At 41.2% G+C, this 15,240-nt stretch overlaps 1 protein-coding gene across 4 annotated transcripts in view; it reads left to right on the forward strand.

The window, feature by feature from the left end:
• Positions 1-14,889, forward strand: part of PDGFD (platelet derived growth factor D) — a 137,589-nt gene extending 122,700 nt beyond the window's left edge. For all 4 annotated transcript variants that reach the window (XM_058045207.1, XM_058045209.1, XM_058045208.1 and 1 more), the window contains 2 exons: positions 484-698; positions 11,485-14,889. In XM_058045207.1, the coding sequence (XP_057901190.1) occupies positions 484-698; positions 11,485-11,619 (350 nt within the window). In that variant the 3' untranslated portion in view covers positions 11,620-14,889. The remainder of the gene's footprint in view (positions 1-483; positions 699-11,484) is intronic.
• The last annotated feature ends 351 nt before the right edge of the window (positions 14,890-15,240 follow it).

Below are 15,240 nucleotides of genomic sequence, written 5' to 3' on the forward strand. Positions count from 1 at the left end.
GCCATGGAAGGGATGAATCACTCCTCAAAAATGTTTCTCTAGTGACCACAGGAAGGGCCTTGTTTTTGCTTATAATAAAAAAAATAGAACCTAGCATCTAAGTAAGCCAGGTGTAAACAGAGAAGGGAAGAGAGTGTCAGAGGTGGATCTTTTGCCCAAGGATCCAACTATGTGGAGTGACAAAGCAAATAAAATTATCAGTCTTCAGCTTTCAGGCCAGTATTTTACTGCAAACCTTCCCTGCACCTTTATAGTCAGTGTGATCTATGCTATGGCAGTCTGTGGGAGAAGGATGACAGCCTGGATGGCCACCTGTAATGATTTAAATTTGGTAGGCTTATCTGTTCAGAAATCACTCCTGTAGTTCACATATTTTTCACCCAGCGCCCCATTATTCTGTGTTATTGACTGCCCGGGGAGCAGCATCAGCCAGAGGAATGTCCCACACTCACCTCACTAATGAAGCTTCTTTTTGCATTGCAGTTGACCTGGACAGGTTGAATGATGATGTGAAGCGTTACAGCTGCACTCCAAGGAACTACTCTGTCAATTTAAGGGAGGAGCTGAAGCTGACAAATGTCGTTTTCTTCCCCCGCTGCCTCCTTGTCCAGCGCTGCGGCGGAAACTGTGGCTGTGGCACTCCAAACTGGAAATCCTGCACCTGCGTGTCAGGGAAAACTGTGAAAAAGTATCATGAGGTATTTTCATTCTTTCTTTGATACTTCTTTTGGGTATTTATTGCTTCCATGGATTCTGAAGTCTTTTCTCAGAGCTGTGTGTGCTGCTTGTTAAGAGACTATGCATGTACGAGAAAGGGGTGTTGGCAGTATTTATGTGTAAGTTAACTCAGAAGAAGTTGGAGAGAACTTTTGCCACCTCTGAGTGGATGCCACCACAGCGAACTTGGACAACCACTCATCCTAGTGAACTTTGTTTCAAGAATGAGCCTTATGTTAGACTGATTTTTCCCAGTCAAGGACTAATACAAAGTAAATGTATAAACCACTGGAAATACTCTTTTTAGTAGCACAGAGACATGGGTTCCTTGAGATATTTGACTTCATTTCCTCTTTCTTTAAACTTATGCTCACACTTGGAAATTACAATTAAGTCACTTGTAAACTCTCTTCCCTTCCAGATTTATTACTTATATATTACTAAAGCTGAATCATTCAGCCTTCGCTTTTTTTTCCCCCACTCAGCAATTTTTCAGGAAAGCAAAATTTTTACATAGGAACAATGCCCATTATTTAATCAATTCAGGATGCATCTAGAGAGGAAAAAACACAATGAAAGAGTATTTTGTATTCTTACCACTAACACAGTATTTTCAGATCAAGACATGAGCAATGTTTGTTCCCTAAAGTGAGCATATCTAAGAAAGTTACTTGGTAGTTGCCTTCCAGTTGTTGGAAGGTAGGGTAGCTGCATGCCATGCTGACTTAATTCTGACACATATCTTTGTAAGAGCCTGATTTACCACTTGGCTTAAGGCCCAAGAGAAAATGGACTTGACGGACTTTAAACCTGGATGTAATGCAGGCTCATAACATTAAGGCATTATCTTGAGAGACCCTGGGGCTGCAGTAGCAGAGGGTTGTTGAGGGCCAGAGCAGTGTGGTCACTCTTTTCAAAGGTAAGAGATACTTTCTTACACATAACTGCATCCTCCACATACTAGGACTGGAGAATAGTTAATATTTTCTCTAATTTTAAACAAGATGCAAGAGATGACCCTAGTAATTGCAGAGCAGAAAGCCTTATCTCAGTGTTAGAAAAGTTAATTGGAAAAAAATTAATAGTATAAAGCACCTAGATGACTATGAGCTGATAAAATTAACTCAGAATGCCTTATATATGAATAAATATTTATACAGCACCACAATATTTACACAAGAATGCTAAAAGGACTGGCATCTCCTGCAGAGAGCAAACAGTCAGCCAGACAAGATCAGACATGGATTAAAAGGTGGTTAAGAGATAAGGAGCAACGAGGTGGAAGAGACAAGCAATTTTCTAAATGGGAAAGGGCTATCTGAGGGTGCCCCCAGTACAAAGATTATTATTTCATGTGTGTTCAGTCTGGAGGGAGGTGAACAGAGAGGTGGCAAAAATGACAGGTGGCACAGGAGATAACATACTTGAACAGCAGAGAAGGCTGTGAGGAATTTCAGAAGGTCTTCGTAAATGCTTATAAATGCAGTTTAGAAAAGCAGCAAGCATTAGGATGAGACATCTCAACTATTCATTTATACAACTCTGGGTGTGTGAGGGGAGGAGGAAGAAATGAGGGGTGGAAATTGGGCTAAAGGTCAAGCAGTGAATCACTGTGAAGAGCTTCAGGAAAACAGTTTAGTGCAGTGACAAGAAAAAGACAAGTGACAGTCTTCTGCAGGAATGGAGATGAAGGGGTAATAACACAGTAAATATTGTGGTCTGGATAAATTGGTGTGGGACTTGACCATTGGTGCTTAAAAGGACAAAGGCAGGACTAGAAAAAATAAATAGAAGCAACAAACATACATCATGAGAGATGATGGGGAAGATATAGATCAAAAACATTTTTAAGGAAAGTGGCTCAGAAGTTTTGGATCATTTCATTTAGGAAAAAAACTAAAGAGAGGACACCGAAAGATAGGAAATCATGAATAGTAACTAAAGGAAAATTGGACCTTCCTAAGTAATCTTGTCATTAAGATAAGAACAAGAGAGAGACTGGAAGGAAACGAAATTAAAATTATAAAAAGGAATTGGGTTTTTTTCATGGTAAATCTGTATGGAATTTCAACACTCAACTATGAGTGGTGCATAATTCAGAAGATTTCTGAAAGAACCAGAAGTCCAGTATAAACTAAGGAATCCTGAGTTACAGCTGTATCAAAAATTAAGTCAACTGCTGACAGTAGCTAGAAAGAAAAGGGCTGATTATAAATATGTTGTAAAGCACTTATTTTCAGGTGTTTGGAAACAGGTAGTGCTGGAATACCAGAATATCACACTAGCCAGATATTGCTCAGCATCAGGATGTCACGACTTATGACTGCCCTAAATTAATCACGAAATTCAGGAAATTCAACATTCACACAAATGTATCACTGCTAATTTATTTTCCTGCTCATTTCTACTCTGAAAACCATATGAATTCAAGACAGTGTTTCATCTTTAACATTAAATGGCCTTTGTAAGTTTAAATTTAAATTTTATCCCTTAGGGATGAATTAACAGCTCACTGAGCAGATACTTAGCCTAGTGTCTCCCATTAACACGAGTGGAAGTCATGCAGATAAATTCATGTATGACATACTAAAGATGTGTCCATTAATTTTAGTCCAAAATGTTTTCCACTTTATTATTATTATTAGCCACACACAGTTAATCAGTTTTATTCTTATTCTCCTTTGACACTTTAATTTTACTTAAATACCAGGTGGAAAAGGCACTGAGGAGAGGCATCTCCACATGCCAGTTTTAGAACTGTAGAGCCAGTTTACTCTCTTAAAAGCCTATTTGAAACCCACTAACCTTATCCAAAGAGCCTTTACTTGCGTAACGAAGGCTGCAGCTTTACACTTTTGAAATCCCCAGCACCATTAATTTGGTTAAAAAGCTCAGCCTTCTACTGCCTGAGGACATAGGCCAGATTCAAACACAAGTCTCAGTTAATTTGATTTACAGAAGACACCAGAAGGAAATACTAGGTGTTGGAGCAAAGAAGGTGTTTGTAGTAGATGAGACTTGAGTCCTGCAGACTCTGGACCCCTTCTCTTGCCAGACAGATTTTCCCTATCCTGGAGCTTCTTCTGCTGAGCTCCTGAACCTGCAAGAGCTTTGTGTCCTGCACATGGATATGCTAGTCCTCAAAAGTAAAAGTGTCTCTGGAGATCACTTAAAAGTTCCCTGGCATTTCTGAGCTACCCAGCATTTCTGTGTGAGAAAGACGGGCAAATTTTCCAGAAGCAATAGGCTCTTTTTTGGTTCTGTGGCCAGTGCTGGAGTAGCTGCATGCTGGCAGCCGTGGGGACCCTAAAGTCCAGGGTGTTTCCTGAAAGAGAGGCTTCTAGTCCAGAGAGATTTCAAGGTTATCTTCTCCTTATGCTCTTACTGCTTTTTAGTTCCCTCTGAGTTGCTGTTCAAAGCCTCCCAGTGTAATCACTGAGCACTCTGTCCTAGCCTGGCCTCTCAGGACTAATAGCTGTCATGTGGAGCCTTTAATTCTCCCAAGCTGGAGAGTGCTGCTCCAGTTCCCTGAACGGAATGTACTGCTCTTTTCTATCATGTTTGACTGTAGGAAGTGATGCAAAAACAGGGAAAATGAGAACATGAGATGGCCACAATAAGGGGTAGGTTTTTCTTTATTGCCCTGGGAGATGTTAATCATGAGATCTTCAGTCTTCTTTATAGCCTGACTTTACCAAAATACTCAGCAGTTTTCAGAAATGAATGGGGTCATAACTTGGGTAAACAGATAGTTTTATTGGTGGGGTTGGATTTTTTTTTTCCCCTTGCTGGAGTCTTGTGATGCTCTGTGGTTTTCCATGGCTTCTGGGTTTGCTTTGGAGCAGAGCAAATACTCTGGACAAATATTCATGACTTACCACACAGTGTCACGAACCCTTCAAACCAAACAGGCCAAGTCCTGGCAGTGTCTGAAAACGTCTCTCAGGCATAGTCTGCCATGAGTGATACTGAGTTATGTTGCAATGCTCTGTGCAAGGGAAGGACAAAGCAGTGCATGGAAGTGGATGCAGCACACCTTAATCAAAGCTCAGCCCTACAGCTGTCTTAACTTTCTAAAGCGGACCTGATATAAAAATGTGCTTCCCATTGCAGTTAATTTCCTTAAAAATGCCTGGAGCTTCTCTTTAAAGAGGCACAGGCTCTAAACCTGGAGATTACTGAGCACAGAGAAGGTGTGGGGGAGCTCAGGCCAGGACTCAGTTCAGCTGTGGCTGTGGCTGTGCCATCCAGCCAGCATGTGCATGTCTCAGAGAAACAAGAAATCAGTTTCCCCATCTCATTGCTGTAACTGATGAGATGTGAAATGAGTTTCCCTGGGGAATAAGTGCTCTTAAGGTAGCAACCAGAATTTGTCAGAATGTATAAACCTCTGCAAACACAGTGCTGAGCTGCACACCTAAGGGACATAAAAGGAAAAAAGAAAAGTGGTGAAAGCTGATTGCAGCTTTTACCTACTTATCTGTCTCTCCTGTAAATCCTGATATGTTGTCGACTGTCTATAAGGTGATTCTTCCCCCACCCCTTTATGAAGCATTATGCCTCAATTCAAGTTCGATCTTGACTGCAGCTTGTCTGGTGCCTTCACAGGACATAGATTCAGTTAATTCTCAGAGAGAAGGTTTTGATCAGTGGTAGGGTGGCAGTTTCATAACCTTTGGTTGCCTTGAGAGAGGCAGTAGGTACCCCAGAGCACACAGCTCTTGTCACGAGTTGCTGGGCATAAAAACAGCTTCAACTGAACCCAACAGTGCAAAGGGAAAACAAGACAGAGGGAATATTATACAGGAGAAAAGAACACAGGAGCACAATAGAGAATTAAAAAGTGGAACTTCAGTGAGACAAACTTACTGCAGTGGAGTTAAGAAATGTAACTAATACAATTTGATGGTGCCGGGGCTTTTTTCTTTTCTTCTTTCATTTTTTGAAGAAATGAGAAGCAAACATCAAGCAGGCACTTGAGAGAGAGGACAATAATTCTCAGCCTATCCTTATACAGGGAAACATAAGAAAACTGGTCAAAAAATGATCCAAATGCTGCTGACAGAACAAAGGAAATTTGCTAAGGTATTAAAAGGAGCTAGAATCATCAAAGCAGTGTGCAAGGACTATGGTCTGATTGTTGTATGTCCTGGAGTTGATAGTACACGTATAAAGGAGATAAAAGGTTGTTATGGTAATAAAGGCATAGAATTAGCCTGACAAAAGAGTTAATTCATGGAATATTGTACAAGAAGCAGCAATGGGATTTATTTGGAATGCAAGTATAAGGAAAAAAAATGAGTCAGAAATTACTGCTAGGTCAGAGGATGAGCAGAGAGAACACAGAAGTGCAGTGAGAGAAAAAGGTTTATTTTAAACTAGATGAAAAATGAAGTTCTTTGGTTGACATCTGGAAGTTAAGTGAGACATCCTGTAACATGTCAGGACAGATAGGCAGTTTGGGACGGAGGAGCACCTGTGTCTAGTCAGTTAGAAAACAACAGCTGTAGCATAATGCACACATAATTCCTGACAAGATCAGAAAAAGTGAGGGTCTTGTTGATGTCACATATGTCAAAAACATCATCGCTTTAGTGAATGCTTCAGGTACTTGAGTTTTAAGCCAATTAATTTTTTCCCATGTTAGTTGTATTAAAACCAGGTGTTTCTTATACATACAAATAAAAAAAATAGAAACAATAATCTCATCTATATTTAATAATCCCTTAGTTTGCCTGCTACCAGTGATCAGAAAGCCAACTCAGTTTTCTTGTCTCTGATAACCTGTATTTATCTCTGGTAAGAAAGAATACATCTTTGGGTCTGTCATTGGTTTAGTCTATGTTCCTACTAGAGCAAAGGTCCTTGTACTAAATTATGAACCACATTCCCATGATACTTGGCTTCTTATACTCAGAGCACAGCTAAACCATGTGTGACCTTTGGATTAGATAACTTTCAAAGACTGCAGAGTAAGAGTTTTTATGTCTATCAGAACTTGGATCTGTGTTGAATGTTTTGCACTTTTGATGCTTCCTCTTTCATGAATCTCAGACAAATATAATTTGGTTTTCATGCTAGAATGGTGTTATTTTTAGATGTGCAGAAGGAGATTAGATAATGCTGCATAGCAGAATTTTAAAATAAGTTCTGCAAAGTACAAATTTTGCTATCTAAAATAGCATCCAGAGTCACTCACCATCCTCTGTCACAAGAATATGAAGCTAATTAGATATTGGGTAAGCCATAGTCATATTATTGATTTTCTGTAGGCTTCTTAAGCCAATCAGAAAGAAAAAAAAAGCAGATTTTTTAGTGAGGCTTCATTTTTCTGTTGGTGCTTAAAATACTGGTGAAGAATTTATAAAAACAATGTTATTGTTGTTTAAGTTATTTACTGATAAGTAAATGATAAGTCAAAAATGCCTGTGGGGAATTTTTTTGACTGGGTTTGCTATCTCCATTTGCTTTTTAATAAAACAGAAATCAGCCATCATGGACTGCCATGGCTAAATGTTGCCTGACTGCGAGGGTCAGTGATACCTGGCTAGGACCATGAGCAAATGCTGAAGGGATGGTTCACCTCATCTGCCTCTACCCATCTAACACTTTGAGTCCAAGCTTTGGGCTCCTTTCCTAGACCTCAGAGCTAGCCCTGCCAGAGGTGGGTGTTTCAGGTGAATCATGCTCTGGAGTTGCTGCTTCATTCCGGCTTCTACTGGAGACATGCCATGTATGGATCAGGGTGAACAAGTTCTCTCCAGCTGGGTCCTTTTCCTGGCAGTCACTGCCACTCTGCTGTCCTCAGCCCCACATCTTGACGTGTTAAGAGTTCTTAAGTGTTCTTACAGACCTGCTGAGATGATAGGAACCATCAGCCCTGACTTCCTGTGCTCCACAGGCGACACGAGAGCACCTGCTGCCCCCGGAGCACAGCCCATACACCTCCTGGAAAGGCAGTCCTCAAACAGGCTGCAAACCCCCCAGTTCCTTGGAGGGCTGTCCAAGTGATGCGTGGGCCTGACTTTAACGTGTGTGCCCTAATTCCACTTGAAGTTTTTCTGGTTTCAGATTCCAGATCCTGGTTTTTTTCGTGGCTTTGATCTCATTTAAAGAGGCTTTCAGAAACTGGCATCCAGATCCAATACATGATCAATGAGCAAGATTGCTGGCAGGGAAACACATGTAAGCATTTTCTTTATATTTCCTAGATCACTGCCCCCAAGGAAAGGAAAGTTGCATGGTGGCTACAGTAATCTTACCTTGAAACTTCTCAGATAGATACTCAGACACATCTACAAAGTAAAATACCATCCAGCATATTAGTATGCTCCTATGGGCCTCTCTGCACAGAAAATGCCCTACTGCCTTTTTTCTTGTGTTACCTTTAAGCACCAAATCCAGCTCAAAAGCAGAATAATGTCTTGATTTTATTTTAATTATTTTAATAGTTTGATAAGCATAATTTACTCCGTGTTTGATGAGAGGGACATGACTGTAGTTACATGCTCTTTGTGAGGCAATGATCTGAGTAGCTGAGGCACTGCAATTTGGTGAGAAGTGACAGACCCTGATCCTTTAATTTGAAAACTACAAGGTTGTTCCTTTTCACCCTTAAAAAAGAAAAGAAAACAAACAAACAAAAACAAAAAACAAGGCTTTTGAGCATTCTAGACCTGTCATATCCATATTTTCTTACAGCTACTGATCCCATGAAAAAATGAGTGATAAAGTGTCCTGAGCATAATTTATTTGAGCTGTTCTTATTAATTCAGTAGTTTCTCAGTTTTAAGGACATGACCTTAAACAGCAGCTATTTGCAGAATAAAGGGTTGTCTTCCTTCCACTGTGGTCACCAGTGGCCTTATTTCCAGATTCTTTTTAATTTCCTTATACTTAGATGAAAATAAAACTGTTAGGTGGGAGTGAGACAGGGAGCTTTGAATATCAGCTCTGTGATCAGCTATTAAAGGAGCTCTGGAGGGGGATCTGGACAGGCTGAATCTGAGACCACTTGTGTGGGGTTTAACAAGGCCAAGCGCTGGGTCCTGCCCTTGGGTCACAACAGCCCCAGGCAGTGCTACAGGATGTGGCAGAGTGCCTGGAAAGCTCTCTGGCAGAAAAGGACCTGGGGGTGCTGGTTGACAGCAACTGAACATGATCCAGAGTGTGCCCAGGTGGCCCAGAAGGCCGATGGCATCCTGGCCTGGATCAGCCAGGTGTGGCCAGCAGGAGCAGGGCAGGGACCGTCCCCCTGTGCCCAGCACTGCTGAGGCCACAGCTCCAATCCTGTGCTCAGTTCTGGGCCCCTCAGTGCCAGAGAGACATTGAGGGGCTGGAGCGTGTCCAGGGAAGGGCAGCGGAGCTGGGGAAGGCTCTGGAGCACAAGTCTCACATCTGAGGGAGTTCAGGGCGTTTAGACTGGAGCAAAAGAGGCTCAGGTGGAACCTTATCCCTCTCTCTGAGTGCCTGAAGGAGGGTGTAGCAGGTGGGATGGGCTTCTTCTCCCAGATAACAAGTGTCAGAACAAGAGAACATGGCCTCAAGTTGCGCCAGGGGAGGTTTAGACTGCATGTAAGGGAAATTTTCTTTACTGCAACAATGGTCAAACATTGAAACGGGCTGCCCAGGGAAGTGGAAGAGTTGCTATTCCTGGAAGTATTCAAAAAGCATGTGAGATGTGGTGCTAGGGGACAGAAGTCAGTGGTTGACTTGCTGGTGCTGGGATGAGGGTTGGACCCAGTGATCTCAGAGGTCTTTCCCACCTAAAGGACTCTATGATTTGATAATTTCAGCTGTGTTCAATCACTGTTTTCCTGTCTTGTTTGAGGAAGTGCCTGACAGTTCATTTTCTTATCAGCAAAGCATATATACTGTGCTAATGCTTCTTGATAAAAAACACAGAGAAAGTCCCTGAGCTGTCGGCTGGTCTGTTAACTTAAATACAGTCCACATCTTTGCTCTTATCCCATTGCATACTTTGATTTGTTCTCAGCTGGAAAAAATCAGATCTATCTACCCTATGATTTTGCAAACTGCCAGTCATCTGGATTGGTCATAATTTGCTGGAAGACTTCTTTAAATAAGGAATTTATCATGGGTTCATGTCAGCATCTGTACTTGATTTTTAAAGTACATTTTCCTTGAAAAGGCATCTTTGAAGTTGTGCTCTATTTTTAGCTCTGTAATAATTGCAGCAACCTGATTGGGTTCAGTTCCTTTGTGCTTGGGATGAGTGTGATACAGCAAATTGTCCTAGTGTCCATCAGGATTTATTGCATATATGGATGCAACCAATGTTTGAAATCAATTCAAAGATACTATATTTTTATTGCTCAAAAAAAAAAAAAGTAAAATTATGTTTCTCCATTTCTAACAGGGCAAAATAATTGTTTTCCCAACACAGTACAGCAGCATGTCTGTAACTTGCTTAGGCACAGTCCTTCCTTTCAGTATTACATAGGCTAAATATCAATTTCATCACAAAACAGAGAACAAAATAATAGACTCTGTTCAGTGCTTATCACTTTTGTTATATCTCATGACTTTTCTAGCCTCAAGGCATTAATGGCAGAGAACAAATTGTCTCGTCCTGAGAGCTGCTAACCTGCCTGCCCTTCCCCACCCACCCTCCACAGCATCTCCGGCTGTCCTTTGGCAAGTGCTTCACATTTGCTTTCCGAGGCTTTCTAATTCTGTTGAAAATGCTAATAGTCTGTTGATCTGGAACACAGCCTCTTATTCCCTGTCATTTAAAAACCATCTCAACTCTCGTTTGGTATTATGACATCAGAATACAGAAACTGCTTTGTAAAAAGGAAGAAAAAAGAGGATTGTTGAGTAAGAAAGTGATCTCTTATAAACCAGTATGATCTGTTAGGGCAGAAACATGGGTGCTTCAGTGAGGTGCTGAGGTGTTACAGACATTTAGGTCCCACTTCCCAGCTGGCCACTGGCTTTGGGAAGACATGAACTTAACGGACATCTCTCCATCTTTGAACAAGCAAGAGAAATGCAGCTGATCTGGCAGTCACTTGGCCAAGCCAGCTCCTTTTTACAACTTACAGCCCCCTTCCTAGGGGTCTCAGGATCATCTTGCCTTAATGGAATTTTTTTCAGAAAGGTCTATTATGATGCATGCTTCCCTAGGAAGTAATTTTGCTTTCTTTTTTACTTGACATTATTCACATTAAATTGTTCAGAAATCATTTAGGTTGAGGCAGGGATTTTTAAGATAAGCCAACAGAACTCAGATTCCACCGAAACTCAGTAGTATCTCACGGGTATTTTGTGCAAGCTCCTTCATCTCCTTCTGCCCTTCACAAGTATTTAATTTTTGGACCAAATAGGTGCTTCAGAAATTTCAAATTGCATAAAAAATGTTCCTTTTTCTTAACAGTAGAAATATTCTACAAGAGAGAGGAGGGGCAGGGCAACTCAAATAGGAATGGGACTGCAAAAATGAGCCAAAGGAAACCTGCTTGGTGGGTCGCAAGCAAAGGAGCAACTCTGGACATGGTTAGGAAGCTGCATGATACAAAGATACCTGATGTAGGAAAAAATACAGTCTGTCCAAGCTCCAGGAAAAACAATACAGCAGGATGTCAAAGTGTGCAAAGAAAAAGCTGGAATTAAAACAAAAATGTGTCCAAATTAATGATGACCAGGGCCATTAAGGGCTGTTGGTGCCCTTGGGGCCCCAACTTTCTCATCCTCAGATCTCTAACAGCGTTTTCTAATTCAATGCATTTTTGTTGATCCTCCCAGGTGCTGAAGTTTGTCCCTGAGGCTGGGCATACCAGAAGAAGAGTCAGAATCAGGAACAACATGTCCTTGGTAGACATACAGCTGGATCACCATGAGCGTTGTGATTGTGTCTGCAGTTCAAGACCACCCCGATAAAAAAGGAAAAACAAAGAAAGAAAAGAAAAAACCAGACACACTAATTGCATCTTACCGGACATTTACTTTCAAGCAGGATTGCTCTGAGGACCTTTACTCACTAATCATTTGAAATTTGCTACTAGCCTGCCTTTGCAATTAGCAAAAACCATTGCTGTGCTGATTAGTGTCATGGCAACCAAACAGATATATCATACATTTATGTATCAGCATCCAAGGATTTAGGATTGTGGTTATCTGTAGCTAGATTCTGAGGCTTGAGATTTTAAAAGCTCAATTGCAGTCCTTAGGCACACAGTGCCCACTGAATTTAAATACCAGGTGTGTAGGTTTCTGTGGTAGTTGGCAATGAAATAGCATTGTGTTTCTTTTTTACTCACCAGTTCCTACACTCAAATTCTGCTCCCATTTCTACCTCCTCAGCTCTCCTGATGGTAGGTATGGTTTTATGGTGGGTATAAATGAGGAGAGAATTTGAGCCTGTAGGAGTGCAAAATGGTTTGCCCCACTCTCAGAGGGAGCTTCTCAGCCTTCTGGCCTGACAGAGTGAGATAGAATGCTTCAAATCCATCATTACATAAAATCAATCACACATCAGAAAAGTCAAATCTCGCTGTTTGTACTGGAGCAAGTCGTGTGCTGAAGTTAGTAGATGCTTTGCCTTAGCCAGGACACTGAGGGTGGTAAGGGGTGCCGAGGCTGGTGCTTCTGCCATGGTGGCTCCAAGGCAGCCATCGCCCAAGTGCTTCTGCAAGAAGGGGCTGCTGCCAGCTCCCCAGGTGAATGAATACCTGTGGGCTGGGACTGATTTTGGTCACTACCTACCTGATGTGGATTCCAGCCCCTTGCCCAGAGTGGCCCCACAGTTGCCCAAGAGGAGCCCCTCTATGGAAGAAGGGAGAGCCAGCCCTCCCCTTGGATCCTCCTCGCAGCAGTTTGAGGAGTGCCGTGCTTCCCTGTGGAGGAGATGAAGATAGGGCACTTGTTTGTTGAAAATATTGATTTGTTTTGCAGTTGTGTTACTGGGAAACAAAACTGTGTTTGAAATTTAATTATCATTATTTGGTTTGGGGTTTCTTTATTTGTTTTTTAACTTTGTCATATATGCATTAATCTTAGTTATCTGAGGTTAGTTGTCTCATTCCAGCTCGTGTATTGCCATGGTTAAAGTGTTGACAGTGAATTTCTTTTTTTTTTTTAATTGCATTTTGCTGAAGCATATTAACTCATTAAGTAATGTCTGTCAGTCATCACAAATGTGCATCATTTATTAACTTTCAGAATATTACTAAATAACCACCTCATAATAAAATTAGCACTTTAAAAGCTACAGCATAGCTTCCTATGCCGTTTAAACTATTACAAAAGTGCTCTAGCTGAAAAACAAAAAATATATTTCCAAGCTGGCTTTAAGGATTTTCAAGTGCTGCTCCAAAAATGTAAAAACCAGGCAGATTTAAGTTTTTCAAAGAATTGGAGTTTTGATCATGATTGTAACAGAGGGAATAGGGTGGCACATTTAATGGCTGAGGTTTTATGTTTTATGGTAGACATAGGCTGCATCGAATTATCTTGTCTGTGTTGGCTCTTGTCTTTCTGTCTCTCTGAAAGAGTGAAGTAGGTTCACAATAATGCATTATAATTAGTGGAAAGTGGCATGTGCTATAAAATACAAGGCCTTCAAACCAGTATGTTTTAGTACTCCACAGATTTGTTACAAAAGCACCCTAATGTTCTCATTTTCCCTCTTCATCAACTCAAGTATTTTGTAAGTGCATTTTATAATTTTAGCAAAACTTTGCTGAAAGGTCCCTTAGAAATGTTGTGTTACTTTCTTTCCTGTACTTTAACCTTGGAGATTCAGAAAGTGTGGGGGTTTTATTATTTATATTAATTTTTCCTCTCTGGCTCCCAGATGTCTGTTTAAAAATGCTCCTGAATGCTTACTTTGGAAGTGATTCATCATTTCTCAAAGCAATTCACATTTAAAGAACAGCCCTGTAACCAAAGATTACCACCTTCATTTTGTAGTTCAGGACTATTTAAAGAACATCTCATTCTTTTTCTGTCCCTGGCTTAATAACAAGATTGACCCAGCCCTTCCATAAGTTTTAGCTAAGTTTGGAATAAATTTGCATGCAAGACCTTGGCAGTACGGATTGTTTCTGAGATACTGAACGCCTGTTTTGATCTCTGTCTGAATCATGCCTAAGCACTCTGATTTCATAGTTAGCATTGGTTGCAGGATACACAAAGTGCTCTGAGTCGTCCTTTGATTCCTGCCCTGCAAGGGAACTGGGCCACAGGCAGTGCTGTGCCAGGTGTGTGCCACACAGCACCGCCTGCCTGTCCAGTCCCACCCCAAGTGTTGGGAGGGGCACTTATGACTCCTAGTCAGAGGATTTCAGCCTAGAGGCAGCTGGGAGAGGCTCTCCCATAGTGTGCCTTAGCCCAAAGGTTGAAATCACACAGTTTGGGAGCATTCCTTGCTCTCCTTTGACTATATAGAACGATTAGAGCTAACTGAGTCAGATAAAGGCAGCAGTGGATGCCTGGGTCCAACAGAAAAATTCACATGCAAAGTAAAAAAAAAAAAGAAATCCTCTTGCTTAATGATGTTTTAACCTTCTTAAATGTAAGCTAAGTTGTCACAAATTTTAAAATATTACTCCTGGGACACTTATTAATTAATGGAACCAACTCAGTGCTTCCTGCTGCCATACAGATACCGTGCTCCCAGCCAGTGCAGGAGGGTCAAGGATGGGCTTTGTGTGGCAGTGTGGGGTGGGGATGATGACATACATGTGAAATAAGAAAAACTCCCCAAAACCCAAGCCCCAAGATGCAGTGACCCTGGTGAAACCAAAAAACAGCAAAATTTTTCCTTTTTATTTATTAGCAGAAATTGCAAAGGTGTATCTTCATACTTTTTTCCCTCTTTTGTCTTTGTATAATTGTTATGTTGTTTACAAACTTAAAGAACAAAGATGTTAAAAAAACCTAATCTGGTTCAGTTTTATTTGTGGAATTGGAAACCCCCCAAAACAAATACATTTTCAAAGGCAATTCAGAAAGAGTCCTGATTTCAAACCACTCATCAGCTTTTTATTTACTATATTCTTCTGGGATAGAGCCTACTTTCTCAAGTGCAATCCATGTATATTTTTTTTTATCTCAGTTAAATGCAGCTTTCCTAGCAGTACGTTTTACTTGGTGCAGTATGTAATGTGTCTTATTATGAAGAAAAAATAAATACTGCTTTTGAAAGAAGACACTCTGAGTGATTATTCATATTTGGATGAAGAAAAAATCAAAGACATTTCCACAACTTGACACCATCCATGCTCATAAGGTCTCCTGAATTTTAGGAGTCATTCCCAGGAGCATCAGGGAAGGACCAAAGTGCAATTTTGGGATAATCGAGTTCGAACCCCCGAGCTGGCAGAGCTGACAGCTTCCTTGTGGAGCAGCAGCAGTGTGAGAGCAGCACAGCATTTCTCAGAGCTGGATTAGGACATCCCCCCATATTTGGTGCTGATCTCAGCCCCTGCAGGCTTGGCATGGCTCCAGGAGAGACGTCTGAACTCATCTCGCTATAGCTGCTCCTTCCTGCCAAAGGAG

The sequence above is a fragment of the Melospiza georgiana genome, chromosome 2 (genome assembly GCF_028018845.1).
Source record: "Melospiza georgiana isolate bMelGeo1 chromosome 2, bMelGeo1.pri, whole genome shotgun sequence".
Lineage (NCBI taxonomy): Eukaryota > Metazoa > Chordata > Aves > Passeriformes > Passerellidae > Melospiza > Melospiza georgiana.